The sequence below is a fragment of the Tamandua tetradactyla genome, chromosome 18 (assembly GCF_023851605.1).
Source record: "Tamandua tetradactyla isolate mTamTet1 chromosome 18, mTamTet1.pri, whole genome shotgun sequence".
NCBI classification, from domain to species: Eukaryota; Metazoa; Chordata; class Mammalia; order Pilosa; family Myrmecophagidae; genus Tamandua; species Tamandua tetradactyla.
Window position 1 is genome coordinate 61,520,255 of NC_135344.1, and position 17,226 is coordinate 61,537,480.

Below are 17,226 nucleotides of genomic sequence, written 5' to 3' on the forward strand. Positions count from 1 at the left end.
AATCATGGAATTGTAACCCATACCAAACTTTAAAATCTGTTCTATAACTACTTATTAAATTGTACTTGGAAATGTATTGCTTTTTTGTATATATGTTATATTTCACAATTAAAAAACAGACAAACAGAAAAATAGAGTTGATACAAGCACTGTGTTGACCTAGCTGGTTTTTATAACTAACCTGAAGAAAGCATGAGTCCAAGGGCGTGAATGACGCTGAGTCCCAACTGGAGCTTTGTGGGGAGTGTCAATTAAAATGATATTTAGAATATAGTAAAATAACCTCAGCCGCATCAAGTTAGAATCAGTTAGAACCTGTCTTTGAAGAGCAGAAGAGTTGAGAGAAACTAGTGTAATGGTGAGCTCATATGAGTCACCATACCAATTAGCACTGCTTTGGGGGCTTGAATGAAAGCAGACGGGGAGAGTGTGTGAGTACATTGTGGTCCAGCACAAGTGAGGCTGTAAAAAAAAAAGATGCTTGGCCTCTGGTGCTCCCCCTAGTAAAGAAAGTATGGGCATCTCAGCACCCCACCCCCAAGCCACACCCACCATAGCCACTTCTGCTGCCATCTTTGGCAGGGTGAAAGGAGCTTTTCTTTAGCCATGGGGACCCATTTTAATTATTAGAACGTTACCTGCCACATTTTCTATGATTGATCATATTCGAAGTCTTTCGACACAGCATTTTAATTTTTAAAAAATTTTCTTCAATAAATGTTTTCTTTTTTTTTCTTCAAGGCACAGGGATGAAAACTCAGGATTAACGAACTCAAAGATATTGATTCCAACCCTGGTTTGCCCGTCTCCACTCCCACTCTTCCTTAAATCATTCTCAGTTGAAGGTTCTATGTTTAATTACTTTCATTGATAAGTTATTTGAAGAAAACAACCTACAATTTTATCATTTTTACCTAGAATGGAAGAACCTTCAAGTCCTGGAGTACATACTGTCTTTTTTAAAAGCAAAGTACTGACCCACTCCCTCTCGTACTGGCATACTCAAATGGAGACAACACCCTGATGTGTTTGGTATTTTTTTCAATCTACTAAATTTATTTTAACATTTGTCCCCCCTGTTATTTCTTAATTTTAATCCATATGTTTTACTCATCTGTCCATAAGGTAGACAAAAGAAGCATCAGACACAAGGTTTTCACAATCACCCAGTTACATTGCAAAAGCTGTATCATTATACAATCATCTTCAAGAAACATGGCTACCGGAACACAGCTCTACATTTTCAGGCACTTCCCTCCAACCTCTCTGTTAAGCCTTAACTGAAAAGGTGATATCTATTTAATGCATAAGAATAACCCCCAGGATAACCTCTTGACTCTGTTTGGAATCTCTCAGCCATTGACACTTTATTTTGTCTCATTTCTCTCTTACTTACCCCTTTTGTTTTAGAAGGTTTTCTCAATCCCTTAGTGCTGAGTCCCAGCTCATTCTAGGATTTCTGTCCCACGTTTCCAGAAGGTCCACACTCCTGAGAGTCATGTCCCACGTACAGAGAGAGAGGGTAGTGAGTTTGCTTGTTGTGTTGGTGGAGAGAGAGAGCCCATATCTGAGCAACAAAAGAAGTTCTCTTGGGGTAACTCTTAGGCTTAATTTTAAGTAGACTTAGCCTATCCTTTGCAGGGTTAAGTTTCATATGAACAAACGCCAAGATTGGGGGCTTAGCCTATTGCTTTGGCTGTCCCCACTGTTTGTGTTTAAAAAAAAAATACATTCCTTCTCACGTCTGAAATCAAGGCTCTTGCCTCAAATCCCACTAGTGGCACTGCAGAGCTACATGACATCAGAAACAATTCAAGGAAAATGAAGAAGAGCTTATTATTATTTTGAGTTTACTCCGTGTCAAGCATTGTGCTTGGCAGTTCACATCAGTTATTCCATTTAATTTCACAGCAATCCAGTAAGATAGCCTATTACCCCCATTTTACAGATGACTCAACTGAGGCCCAGGGAAGTTAAATATGATGAGCAAGGTCAGAAAGCTGCTAAGTGGAAAATCCAGGATTTAAGTCCAGATCTGTCTATGCCAGTGCTTGGTTCTTTTCAATACACTATACAGTTCCCCAAACTCTAAGAACACCAGTGTAAAGGATGAATCTAGTTATCATTATATTACCCTGGAGTTTCCACTGTAAACATGTCTTTTTAATGAGATATGCATTAAAAAAAATTTTTTTAATCCAAAAAACATTTGTTGAGTACCCACGAGTTGCCTGACATCATCACGCCACAGTGATAAAAAGGCATCATTTCTCTGGTCCGCAAACACATGATATCAATTCTTAAAGTTCATGCCGTTTAAAAAGAGAACTGTTTCCAAGAAAGTGAAGCAATCACAGGCTGTAAATTCCTAACAACTCTCTGCAAATCTTGGATCAAACAGTAGGAGTAGAAAAATACAGTGTTAAAAAGCAGGCAGGGAACTCAGAGTGCATTGAGCCTCGTGTCCCACTTTATAGACAAGGAAGCTGCAGCCCAGAAGAACCCAGCCACTTGCCCAGAGTCACACAGCAGCACGACAGCAAAGCTGAGCCCAAAACTGAGTCGCTGGGTTGGGCAGCCCCTGGATAGCGCCTCTTCCACAAAACCTCCCCTTGGTAAGGACCCAACGAAAGTACCCAACAATCACCACAGAATACTATTCCTGAGTTCTCACTAAGAATCTCTAAGTCCCCTTCAAGCTAAGTCATCACAACATCCACTTCAATTAAGCCCTCTATCCTTAGACTAAGGGTCAATGGCCAAGTTGTGGAGGATGAATGAATTATATTGTCTTAGGCTGCACACAGAGAATAGAAAGCAGTTAAATTACCAAGCTTCCCTTGTGAAAAGTTCTGTGCTAACACCACATCCAGTTATTAAATGCCTCTCTTACCTTCAAAGCTAGTTGAGTAAGGCTCCAAGTTGGGTGACTAGGATATGAGGTGGGGATGTTGCTCTCCTTTTTTTTGCACGGGCAGACACCAGAAATCGAACTCAGGTCTCCAGCATGGCAGGTGACAATTCTGCCACTGAGCCGCCATTGCACTGCCCCTTTTTTCTTGTTTGGTGTTTTGCTGTTTTTTCGTTTTTTGTTTTTTTTTTTCTCTCCTTTTTGAGGTGAGAACACTGCACCCTGGAGAAGTTAAGTCCTTTGTTCAAAGCCTCACAGCTGGTTTGTATGGAACCAAGATTCAAACCCATATTTGCATGGCTTTGAGGTCCACAGTCTTTCCACTTCATCATATGACTGACTTATCTATAACATCATGAAAGTCAAAGGGGGAGAGGGTTTCAGGAAAGATAGGGTGGGCCACAATTTCAAATGCGTTGAAGAGCTCAAGGAAAGAAGCCTGAACTAAGTAGCAACTTCCTCTGAGGCACTTATTCAAGGTATGCCCGCCACTCAAAGGCTTCTCCTGGTCAGTTTCAAGTTAAAAAGCGTATCTAACACATTTCTAGAGAGTAAGGCAGCACCTTCTGGAACTTCTTCTGGAAGGACTCAACTGGAAATTACGCCACTAAATCTAAACGAATCAAAGAGTCAGGAATGTTTTTTTTATGGACTCAAATAACAGACAAAATGTCAATAGAACAGAATGAACAAAGTCACAAAAAGGCAATCCTGCTAAATGTACAAAGACTATAAGAGAGAGTAAAGGGAATGATGAGACATAGAAATGTTAATTATTGTGTAATCTAATCCAATGTATTCCCCCACAGACCAATTTGCATTTGGTATGGCTTTATAAATGAAAGGGCAATACACAAAAGGTGCCCCCAATATGATTTTCCATAAGATGCCTTGTGTTTCCAAAATATAGTACAGTCTGAATTGAGTAGTGAGTTTACCAAGTTCATACCAATGGAGTCATCCCCGTGGGTTCTCTCCCAGATCAGCCCTGCTACTAGTCATTACCCAGCTGATGGGAGCCAGGGGGTCTTTCCCCTGCCAGATTCAACAAGAGGGGAGCATAAAGAATGCAGCCTCTTATTTACAAGCTGCAAGGCCTGCAAAAACTTTGCAGAGTCTATTTGCCCACTTGGTGATAACTGATCTCCAGAGGCTCAGAAGGGAAGTTGCTTGCTTGGGTTACCAAGTGTAAGTGTTTGTCCTGACTTCCGACTCACAGTGCTTTCATTTATTCCAGCAAATGCAGTCTGATGATTCACTGGAGACCAGTGGTCATTTGTGCTACTCCCTGGAGGCAACTCAGGGCTGGTGTTTTGGGATATATGCAATCTTTGAAAAATAGTACTGGCCCAAATCGCAGTCTTGGGTTAATTCCTAAAACCGATTAATGAAGCAATGCTCAGAGTAGTAAGAAGTTACCAGCCTCTGCCAACAGCCAAGCTTTGGCTCAGTGTTCAGTTCTGAAGTTTCATTCAGTGACCTCTCAGCCCAGCCCAGAGCCAAGGCCATTGAGCCAAGAGACTGGAAACCCAGTTTTACACTGACCAGCCAGGACATACCCTTTTCCAAGAATGTTTCCTCAGCTGGACACTCAGCAGCTCCCTTTCATCTCTAAAGTTACATGAATCTATGATTTAAGTGAATATGTGCTTTATGAGGGTACATGTTGCCTTAGTTAAACACCACCAGAAAATAGTGCTTCCAAAATATAGCCCAACCATCAGCAATGCAAATAGAAATTGCATATTCCCTCCAGAAAGCGCAAGAGTATCAATTGAAATAAAACATCAGCAATCAGAATGGTTCTGAGGAACAACCCAGAACATAACCTTAATATGCATAACATCCAATTAAAAGAGTTTATACTAACATAAAGGATGGAACACCTAGGAATAAACTTAACTGGAACCATACAAGCTCTTTAAAGAAGAAAATTTAAAAGGTTAATGAGGGACACAGAGAAAGATTTAAACAACTGAAAAGACACACTTCCTCTTGGACAGGAAGACTTAATAAAATAAAGATATTAATTCTCCCTAAATTAATCTAAAATTTTAATGTGGTTCCAGTAAAAATACCAACAGGATTTTTTTAAAAATTGGACATGCTATTTCAAAAGTTTGTATGGAAAAACAAATAAGCAAAGATAACTCTTTTTAAATTCTTTTAAAAATAAGATTAACGAAAAAGCAGAGCCCTATAAATATTAAAATACATTGAAATGTATAATAAAGTGATATGATATTGGAGCTTGAATAAACAGATCTTTAGAACAGAATACGAATCCCAGAAAGACCCAAATATTTATAAAATTCATGTATTTATAGACACAATAATTTATATAATAATATATACATGCAAATTTATATGCATTTTAATTTCCATTTTAAATCCATGGGAAGGAAATTGAATCATTAAGTAAATGACGCTGGGACAACTGGGTTGCCATCTGAAAAAAACAATAAGGTTTAATATATACTCTATACATTACAATAACAACAACAAAAATCCAGATGTAAAAAAAACGTAAACCTCAAAAGTAAAACCACAAAAGTAGTAGAAAAAACATGGGGTTTTTAAAAGAAATCTCAACAGTGGGGATGACTTTCCTAAATATTATATAAAGCTCAGAAGCAATAAAAGAAAAGATGATACACTGAATTACCTTTAAAAAAGTCATCATGATTAGGAAAAAAGTATAAACAAATTTGAAAGAAAATCAGGAATAAATATTTTTAAAATATATTTCAGACAAAGGATTAGTTTCCTTAATATGTAAATAACTTTTCAAATCAACAAGATCAATAATCATGTCAATGAGACCAATGGGAAAAAGAAGAATACTTAAAGAGATGGACGAACAATGACTCTAATCAGAGGAAAAGATGTTCATCTCCAACCACAGTAAGATAAATGCAAAACAAAACTCAGAGATACCAGATTGACAAAGAGCAGAGAGTTTAATAGCCTTAAGTTGACTAAGGGAAAACAGGTGCTCTCATACCTTGCTGGTGGGATCACAACACAACCTCTTTGAAGAACAATTTGGCAATATCTATCAAAATTAAAAGTAGAGATAGTCCTTGACTCAGTAATGCCACTTCCAGAAATTCTTCTTATAAATACATTTGCATATGTATGAAATCAAACAAATATGGGATAATAATTGCATCATTGCTTGAACAGCAAAAGATTGAAAACAAATGTCCTTCAATAGTGGTCTGATTTAAATAATGGACTGTCCAGATAGACTAAGTGAAAAAAGCAAAATGCAAAACAATGTACAGTATATAGTATGTTACCACTTGTGCTAAAAATATAGAATATATATTTTTTATATGGTTGTGTGCATTGACAATCAATATATTTTTATACGGTTATGTATGTACTCAGTAAGACATGATATTTGGGGAGAAGTGAGTGCATGGCAGGCGGGGTGAGGGCAATTATTTTTCAGTGTATTCCAATTTATAACTTTTGAATTTTGGAATTTTGTACTATTTGAGAAATTTTAATTAATGCAAAAGCCTCAAACTGTAAATTCCTCAGCCTTACACAGAGCCTTCAGAATCAGACCCTGTAAGGAAGGAGTTAGGGACTCTGCTATTTTAACAAGCTCTGTGTGTGATTCTCATGGTCAGGGAAGTTCAAGAACCCCTGACAATTGCATCACTAATGCACCCTTATTAGAATAGCAAGAGTAACAATGATGTAAGCAGTGATGAATGCTTATTTAAAAAATAAAGCCGAAGGTACCACTACCAAAGCCTTGCACAAGTCTTCCTGAAAAAAAGAAAAAAATTCTTTGGCACAACTAACCACAGAAAAGTCTTGACACTGCGAGGTATTACTTGTCCTCACTGGCGTTCAGTTTCAACTAATTTATAATTTCACCAGCTTTTTATACTTTGTAAAAATGCCTTGCCTTGCTTTACTTTAATTTTTTGAGCTAGGTAAGAGCCTAGCAAACCTTACTGGAAGTTACACGGAAAGGAGAAAAGTTAGCTGCCCAAAGATGGAGCAGATGAACAGTACTTCGCCTCCAAATTTGCCACTTCCCAGCTAATAGCCAGGCACTGCATTGAGTGTTCTAGAGAAACATGTAACCAGAGTTGGTTTCTTTGATCTAGGTATATCTTGCTGCAAATCACAACTGTGTATTTCTGAAATGATAGGGGACAGAGAGAGGGCATATCTCAGACGTTCAGTGTTCTTCAGATGAGTTCTTCGGTTTCTTCACTTCTAAATCCTGATGAAAAGACAATTCAGTGCAGTGACGAAGCGCATGTGCTCTGCAGGTGGACTATCTGGGTTCAAATCCCACCTTTGCCACTTACAGCTGAGTAAACTTGGGCAATTTATTTAATTTCTCTATGCCTTGGTAGACACATCTGTAAAATGGAGATAGTACCACCTTGTACACTCAGTGTGAGAATTAGATAAATTGATATAAGCGAAGTACTTTGTATAGAAACTGGAACACAGTAAGCGTTATATAAATGTGTTATTATTTCAGACCAGTCTTGGCCTATTAAGGGAGTAATACTCACAAAAATAAGTGTTAAACCCAAGGTGGGAGGGGGAACGGGGAGGAAAACTCCGTAATAGCTAGAGAAGACACAAGAAAGCAAACAACGATGAAAAGTTGGTTGTTTCCAAGAAATGAAAAACCAACTACAAGATAATGCAGCAATGGGCCAAGCAAAGCAAAGCTGTTTTTTCCTTGTTCTGTGGAGCGCACTGCTGCCAGACTTTTCCATTTTCCGGTCTGGGTTCATATCGCTGTATAAGGTTTATTTCAAAAGCCCCAGATCAAGTGGGCCAAGCATGAGGCGGCACTGGGGCCACGTACCAAGCCCCCGTGTTCATGAACATGATTTCACTCTCCATGGCTACAGCTACGGGAGGACTTGGCCTCTGTAGACCAAAACCCAAGAAAAATGAGGAAACAAGAAGAGGACTAGAAGATTCCATTTCCGCCCACTTTTCGCAGTAATGTGGGGGCTGGGGTGGGTGGGCTAAGAGGCCCCTCAAACTCAGGGAACCCAGACCAGGCTACAGCCCATGAGGCACATAATCAGTCCTCAGGCCTGTGGCAAACAAATGCAGATGGAAAGGATTTTGAAGAAAACACTACAAGAGCTGCCGGGGTGGTCCAGGGGTAGAATCCTCGCTTACGATGAGGGAGACCAAGATTTGATTCCTGGTCCATACACCCAAAGGAAGAAATAAAAGACATTGCCCGTGTTCTAGCTTGGGGATTCTGAGGTCCAGAGACATGAAATGTCCTGCCCAAGGGCTAAGGAGTATCCAGATGGTTATCTTATCAGAGGAACCACTGATAATTGAAATATAACCCTTCCTACAGTTATGCATTATTTAATCTTTAATTTCTATATTTTAGTTACTCTTTTAATGTGAATTATTTTTAAAGCCATTGAGCAAAACACACATCTCTTTAAAATAGTGGCGTCAACTGTATAACAGTCACTTCTTTGGTCAGCTACAGAGCTGGAGGAGAGAAGTGAAGTAGCAGATGCCACACTAGTTCTCTGGCAATGATTTTTGGAGATGCCCTAGAATCCTTGGTGGGAAGCAAGGACACTCTCAAACGGGAGCCTCAAAGGCTCAACAGGTACTTGCAGCATCCTGAGCTCCCTTTGGAAGCTATTTGGAACTATCAACCATAAACTATTTCTTCAACGTCCCTAGGAATTTATCTGAATACACCTCAGAACCCCAAGGGAAAGAATGATTTGTTCCCTCTGCTCTAGATGTCCATTACCTTCTCATTCCTGACTCTTCTACTGTCCAGAGATCATACACAAAGCAGCCTGCTCAGGATCCAGCTGCTGAAGTTTGAGTGGCTCAGAATCTAACCTGAGACCTCATATGGTCAGAGTTATGAATACCAAATTTTTACCCAGACTGTTTTGAAAGATTTAGTCTAGCAAATGTATTAATATTTAAGTTCCTCATTTAAAATAATCAAACTCACATCTGACCACCAATCAGAGCTTCTTTCTAAGCAACAGGATAACTGGTGTTGCCAAACTGACTTGATATAATTTCAACCCAGAAACATTCATTCTAACTAGGCAAAAGCTGCCTTATTCTGGATAAATGTTTACCTGCCCTCCTACACTCTCTCACACTCCAACGTGCCTGTTATTCCATTCTCAGAACAGGGAGCCAGGAACCCATGGATAATCCCAGGATATATGTGGAGAATTTAACATAATGAGACAACTATGCTCCACCAAATTGGAAGCACTTTGGAATCTGGCAGTCACTAAGGACTTTCTGTATTGCCCTCCCGGCTGCTCATTTATCTATGATCTGAAATTACGTCAAATTTCCAAGGATTGGGGAAAACATTTCCCATGAGCAAGGAGCTAATTTATTTGCAGGGGGAAATGAACGCCTCCCTGTGCTCTCCTGGCCCTCTCAAGGGTACCAGGGAATAACTCTAAATGACCCTAAAATCAGACCTAGGTAATAAAGGACATATATTCTACAACACGTGGTAATGGGTCTGAGCATCCTTGAAGCTGAGGTGCACCATAAATTCAAACACATGCACTAATAAGAAATTATTTGGTTTTGTTTGGTATTTGTGGGAGGGGTGCTAACATTGTGTATTTGGGAAAAAATAAGCTTCTGCTTTATAAAATCATAGGTAAGAAAGTAATAATTTAAAAGGCCCAGAATAGTGAAGTTTGTGGTGTTTACACACTCTACAAAAAAAGCTCCCTCCCCATTCTTCTGGCACTTACAAATTTATTTCATGAAAGCCAGAATTCTACTTTGTGTTCTAAAAAAAGAAGACAGGATAGCAAGCCTAATGACATCTTCAGATTGGAAGAAACAGTTGAGATCATTCCTTTGGGGAAAAAATCATTTGGAAGCCCCAATAAGAAAATACAACTCCCAGCCCTCCAGAAAGCATGCAAAGTAATGACAAACAGTAAGAGGGAGGAAAAAAGAAATCAGTGGGAATAATTATTTTCTTCTGCTGCCAGACCAGCCCTGCTCTCCAAAATGGCCATCAATTGAGCTCAGATTGGTATCTCTCAGGCAGGCTGTCCAACTCTGCCAACTGCTGGGTTGCGGGGAGGCCCTCATTTTGCTCTCCCCAGCACTGTTCAAGCAGCACAGATGACCCAATGAACATTCAACTCCTATGAACCATAAATGCCTGATACAGAAAGACAATTCCTCAAAACATTCACATTTGAAGAGCTCACACCATCCTTTTTCCAAAACAACTTGACACTTATTGAATGCTTTCTCTGTGCCAGGCACTGTACTAGGCACTTTACATGGATTGCCTCATTTAATCCTGTGAGTTCTATGCTATTTGCCTCTTTTTACAGATTAGGGAAATGAGAGGTAATTTGCTCAAGATCAGAGAGCAAGTACATTGCTGACCTTGGACTTGAAGCCTAAACGTCTGACCCAGACCCAGTACTCTGACTCACTGCTCTAGTCTACCATATGACATCAGGGTGCATGTGAGCCTCGGTGAATTCCTCAGACACACACACTCATGCACGTACATGCACACACACACACACACACACACATAAACATCTCCTGGCCTGGGTCTGGCCACCAACTCTGCCTTTGACTTCTTACTATAAAGAGGTACCCACCATCACTGAGAACACTTCACTTCTCTTGGAAGGCTCAGACTGCACTCCACAGCACGGCTGTAATAAGTACACAAAAAGAAGTAAAAAAATATGCTACATACTTATTAGGGGTCAAAATTAAATGTTGCCATTTATGTTGTGAAGCAACCTCTGACTTCCTGAAATCCACCCAACAATGAAGAAAAACACAGGGGTGGTTCAAATAATTTCTAAATATCTTCTGATGAATGGAATGTCCTCAACCTCAGATGAGTATTATGAGACTTCATGGAACATTGCAAAAAAGTAGAATATAGAAAGGAAACTGTTTCTGGACCACAGAGGATATTTCATTCACAAGGAAAGAAACTCTGGACTTTCTAAAATGTTTTTAAGGGTTGATTCTAAACAGAATGCTTATAATCCCAGAAAATTCATATAATACGGATATCCCTTTCACTTATAAAAACTGTTCCCATTGCAAATTGAAAACAATAACCCCATGTGCCAACTTCAAATAAGCCACAGGTGTAAAACACTCCAAAAAGACAATTCTTTGAAAGGAAGGCCTTAAGGCAATTTGCAAACATTACATGTGCTCGTTTTATATGAATATCTATAGACACATACAGTTATATGCATCAAAATGAAACTAAAAGGGAAGAAATTCACTGTACAGAAGACAAAACAACACCCTTTTTATTTTTAAAACTCTGGTGAAATACGTTTCCATATGACATCCCATTTAAAAAAAAATTAATGTAAACCAACCTGCCTGTGGGTTAGTCACACCGAATAGACTTCATCTTAGTGTTTAAAGATCCCTAGATATCTCAGAGTATTTACAAATGCTATCCCTTAGGTAGTAAAGTTTGTTGCAATTTTTCCAGCACATATTCGACAGTAAAATAAAGGGGGTTATATTGGTGTTCTGGTATAAAAATTCTTAACAAATGGAGAAAGGCTATTTTCCTGAGAGAAGATTTGTTCTTGAAATATTTTTCTTTAACTGGAGATAGAGAAGTGGGGTGTAGTTGTAAAAGAAGCATAAGAATGTCTAAGTTAACATTTTTCTTTTAAATTATTTAAGTACCATTAAGTTAAAATGTTTACATTCATTATAAAAAATGTTGTTAAATCTTATGCAAATGATTTAACACTGATTGCTGCAACGCAAATTGCACTTTTTTAAAAAAATTATTGTATACATGGAAGAAAAATATCTTGTTTGCTACCCTGTTTACAAATTCCGACTGACTTCAGATCAGCCACACAATATGAACTTTGAGAAACTTCAAAGTGTTTGTTAGTTCTATCGCAGTCTTGCAACTGAGTAAATTTTTGACAAGCGACCTCATGAGCTGACAGCCTCCAGACACAGGGGCCAAATGGCCTCGGATGATCTTCTCCATGAACACACGTGAAATTTGGATGTGGAAAAGGCATGAAGAAAATTCTGGAATAATCAAAATCGACCAGAAGAAGAAGCACATGATTTGGGGCAATACACACAAAACTTGAAAAAAAAATCTCTCTCGATATTCCTTAGTAGGAAAGGTGCGGGTCCTAGTCCCGGTCTCTGGAAGTGGTGCAGCGGGCATCGGCCCTCCTGGGGCAGGCTGGCCGGAGCGGCTGCCCAGGCCCCGGCAAGAGGAGGAGGAGGCAATGGCTTCTCCTTCAAGAGCTCTGTCTTTCCTCCCGTGGCTCTTGCGGACGGGTGGCTGGATGGTAAGGCAGGGCGACCCGTTTTGGAAATACAACTCTTTCAAAATAAAGGCACGGAAAGAACGCTTCAGCGGAATGCTCTGTCAGCGTGCTCACCACTGTTTGGGCTGCTTGGTACAAATAATACAAAAGTCGCGAGGCCTGCTGGGCCGGCTCCGCCAACTTCCGGGAACCGGGCTCAGGCCAGAGCCAGGGCGCACCAGGAATCCTGCCGCACGGACGACGTCACTTCCGCCGGGGAGGCCAGGTTGACGCCAATGTACAGCCCGTCTTGACCTGAATACTTGAGTTCGCTGCTCTCGGGGTTCGCGTTCTCTCCTGGGCTGGACATCACCGAGGCGCCGGCCTAGAGGGGGACAGAGAGAAGGGACGGGGGAGAGAGGGCGAGAGACAGTTATCGATAAGTGTGTTACCCAGCACAATCCTGCTAGTTCAACTCTTGGGAACAAATGAGATTAGAAGCACAGCAGGGGTGAGAGCTGAGACACGGAATGAGAAGGGTCTGAAGGCGGTATTGCTACCGGCCGCCCCGAGAGCGCAGACCTCTTAATTGTGTGTGCATCCTTCTCCTAGAAACGCTGTCCTGTTCACACCGGAGCCCACGGCAGTGACCACCCGGCAAGATGAACCCGCTGGAAAGAGGCAGGAGAAGGAAACCTGAAGATTCCTTCCTATGTATGAGGGGTGCCAAGCTTCAAGATCTTTGACAGTGAAACAAAGCACGCCACATAGGTAAACAAGCTGCAAGCAGACGGACAATCTGGTCACTTCAAAAGAGAAGTTGCAGAGCAAGGCATCCAAACCCACGTACACAAGTACACACACACACACACACACACACAGCATAACCACAAGGTTTAGCAGTTATGTGCAAGTCTAAAAAGGAAAGCTACACAGTTCAACACTGACTAAGAAATGAGATTTTTGAGCACTGACTTAATGGAAAATTAACCCCATGCATATGCTAATTTTAATATCCATCTCATTTACTTAATTTTTTTTCCATGACGAACTGGCCATGTTTGAACCAGACCACATTATAGAGAAAATTTTTAAGCATTCTTTATCTGTCATGATCATGGCAATTATCTCTTGAAAGTAAAGTTCACCTTTCCCCTATCTAATTCATTGCTTCCACCCAAATGAGAAAATACCAAGTACAAAATATTATGTGATTAGGTAGAATCAAATAAAAATAACTAAAATCATGTTCAGACTAGTTTGAGAACAATTACATTTGAAAGAATTATTTAAAATCTAGCCACAATCACATGCTTTTTAAGCATGCCTTTTTTTTTCTGAAAATTCAGAAGCCCATTATTTCTTCCAAGTTTTCAGAGTTCCAATCCATACACTATGATTCTTGTTGACCATTTTCTACTTTGCAAAGCACTTCTTTTTTATATATATGATCCCATCAGTTCCTTAAAACATTTATACAGCCGAGTTGATGTTATATCCACTTCAGAGAAATGTGCAGCATCAGAACCAGGCTGACCTGGGACTTGGAAGTCTATGAAACCCTACTCCTTTTACCTGGGCAAAATCTGGTTTTCTCTCTAATCTTCACAATAACTGTATGAAGAAGGATATGGTTATATCATCAGGACTGGTTATGTGGATTTCTGTCTGCCAACCTCACCAAATCCAACCCCTCCACAGGTAACTAAGCCTTCCTTTTCTAGCAACAGTGAGAGTTTGTGAAAAATCCAGCAACAAACTTTTTTTAATACTGCAAAATTTTAAAATTTAAAGGCTTTGGGGTCCTAAAAATGCAAATTTCACAAAGTCATCCGGACATCTAAAATTTAAATTTCTTGTAGCCGAACTAATCTTATCAATCTGAGTGCTCTGAAACACAAAGGAATTGTTAGACTTATAAATGTGATCAACTTTTGCCCTTAATTCCAAAATCTCCACTGTCAGCAAATCCAAGTGGACCTAGATTTAATCTCCAAAGAAATAAAAGGGCTATATTCAATTATAAAATGATTCTTCACCTTAGAAAGGAACTATCATAAATTCATAGAAAATTCATAGAAAGAGCAAGCTTCCTTATAACGATTTACATCACACCCAACCTTTCACTGATCTCTCTGTTCCATAAAGGAAGGCACATGTACATGTATTACTGCTTCACACCAAATTTGACTTCACTGCGACAAATGTTATTTTCTGAAATAGAGAGGATGCCTAGACTGACCCAGGAAGCAGCCCTGGGGAGTCCTGAGATGGCAGAGAGGTTGTTACCACCACCACAGACAGCAACAAGAAACATTATCTAAACACCTGCTGAGAGCCAGTCACTGTAACTATGAGACCAAAAAAGAAAAAGTCACTGCCCACAAGGAGCTCTCAGCTATGCAGGGAGCCAGGACACACACATGCTAGAAAGTAAGACCCGCCTTAAGGGATGGATGTGACAATTAAATAAGTTTGTAAAGGCGTTAGCCCCAATGCCTTACCTAAGTTAAATATTCAATGAAAGGGAGCTATTATTAATGAGAAAAGGGTCCTCAGATGGAAGGCACACAGGAGGTGGGGAGGCAAGGGTAACCTGGCCTGTTAAAAGCAAGTTGAATGGAAGGATTAATTAAGGAAGTGAAAAGAGATCAAGGAGAAGAAAAGTAAACTAGAAGCCTGATATAAACCTTTCTATGCCTCAGTATCCTCACCTATAAGATGGAAATTTAAACAGGTACCTGTGTTATATTATAAGGGTCGTTACAGGGATTTAATGAGTTAATAAATGTAAAGCCCTTGGAACAGTGTCTGGCAATTATAAAGATTACATCAGCACAAGCTACTCTTATTTTATTATTACTGATAAAGTGAAAAGCTTTGCCCTTAATTTATTCTCACTTATTTTGTCCTTTAGCCCAAGTGATTTACTGCCATCACTGGGTAGGCACAGAAGCAGTGGTCCAGAGTTAAGTGAGAACAACCTCAAGGACCATCCTATGTGTTACCAACAGCTCTTCACAAAGAGAAAGCAAGATGTTTCCCTGACTGTTTAAAAGAATCACTGGTGTGTTGTTGTTGTTGTTTTTCCAAATAAGCCATGTTAAAGAAATTTTCATTTAATATCTTGTATATTATCTTGTTAATAACACTTGAAACCTTTAACACCGCATAATATTTTTACCTGAGCAACAATCCCAAAAGCCATCTGTGGGAATTACTACTGTTTCCTTTTTTCCAGACAAAAAAATGTAAAGATGTCAGGTCAAAAATCCTACTGTCAAAGAACAGAAAAATTCCCAGTTACATGGGTGATTGTTTCTAAACAATACCAGCTCACTAGAAATTAAGCGCAAAATGTGAGTCCCTCAGGACAAAAAATGGGATAAGTACTTGTGCCCAAAGCTTGGTACCTTATTCCTAAATGGGTATATAACATTTACATATGAAATACTTCAAAGAAAATTATTCTCATGTAATGACAATACAGGAAACTGATAGATCGGTAGAGTTATAAACTGGTATATATCTTAAAGAAGGCAATTAAAGCCATCAAGAAGTTTATACCCTACTTAGCCTGGTAATTTCACTTCTGGAAATTAATCACAAAGAAATTACTGAAAGGCAGGGAAAAGGCTCTGCGTGGGAAGACATCCATTCCAATGCAGAATTACTTATAATAGTGTAAACCACGGAAACAGCCTAATGTCTAATAATATAGGAAGGGTTTGGAAAAGCAGGGCACATTCATTCAATTAACTATTATGCAATTACCAAAAATAATAAGACCATGTAGCAAGATGGAAAAATTTCTGCAATACAATGTTAAATGAAAAACAGCAGGATATGAACTGTAGCTATGTCACAAGTATAAGTTATCCATGCATGTGCACAAGTATTACAAGGGAACCTAGGAAGAGGTGGGGAGCAGCAGACCATTTGAGAGCATCAAGCCTATTAGCTATCTTAACCTTTCTTTGAATGCTTTAACTGAATAGCACAGCCAAATCTGTGTCATTAGATTAGAACAAGAAACATGAGGCCCAAACACTTGAGGGACATGCGAGACTGGAATAAGTTAGCAAGAAAAAATAGAGAGGAATCATAGTAGGGGCACTGACAGAAGTAGGGTCAGAAACAGCCACCAGTGCACCAAGACCATCTCCATGCCACCTGGCATGGGCTGCTGACCACGTGACAGCCGTGCACATGTAAAACATGGTTTCATTTAAAACATGAACACTGCGTGTGAATCAATATAATCAGAGCTCCCAAATAGTATTCTAACAATAGAAGGAGCCTGAAACTGGCACAGCTACCCTCCTTAAGAAACCTGCCCTGTCCTATCTTTGTTCATCTTAAATTCCTTTATTTCATTGGTAATATTCAAAAACTTATTGAGAATCAGTACACTTTGGGGGAAAAATTATTCAAGAAAGTTATTGAGATCTCGGACCCATTATGTGTTTATGCACATACACGCAAAAATGCAAGTTTAAATTTCAATCGGTTCATGTTTCCCAAAATCTAATGATATCCTTCAAAGGACTTTAGATCCCTGATCTCTCGACATAGCAAAAGCAGGCACTTCACTAGACCTACATCAGCCTTAACATACATTCCTGAACCCCAAACAAGAGGGCTTCTGAATGCCAACCGCTTAACCACCTTCCAGCTCCCGGCAGGCAGCTCTGGCCAGGCAGAGGTCCTAGCTCTTACTGGGATCAAAGTGCAGCAGGAGGGTGGAGCTGTGTGAAATCTGCTGTGTGTTTCCATTCACAGCTTATCTGCCCTCCACCCTCCCACAGACAACTGAAAATGGAGGCACTTCCTGTTGAAAGAATGTGTTATCAGCACCAGACCCAGCTTAGCACTGAAAGCAAGCCAGGTTAGGTGGGAGACAGACAGAGCAGTTGGGATGGAAAACTCCTCCTAAAGGAAGAAATGACTTCAGGGAGAGCTTGGATTGTTGCTGATTAGGACATGGAAAATATC

General features: G+C 39.8%; 1 protein-coding gene across 2 annotated transcripts in view; it reads right to left on the minus strand.

Moving 5' to 3' along the window:
* Window positions 1-5,169: 5,169 nt before the first annotated feature.
* The window catches only part of GATA6 (GATA binding protein 6), a 35,819-nt gene continuing 23,762 nt past the window's right edge, over window positions 5,170-17,226 (minus strand). For both annotated transcript variants that reach the window (XM_077135810.1, XM_077135811.1), the window contains exon 7: window positions 5,170-12,616. In XM_077135810.1, coding sequence (XP_076991925.1) covers window positions 12,449-12,616 — 168 coding nt within the window. In that variant the 3' untranslated portion in view covers window positions 5,170-12,448. The remainder of the gene's footprint in view (window positions 12,617-17,226) is intronic.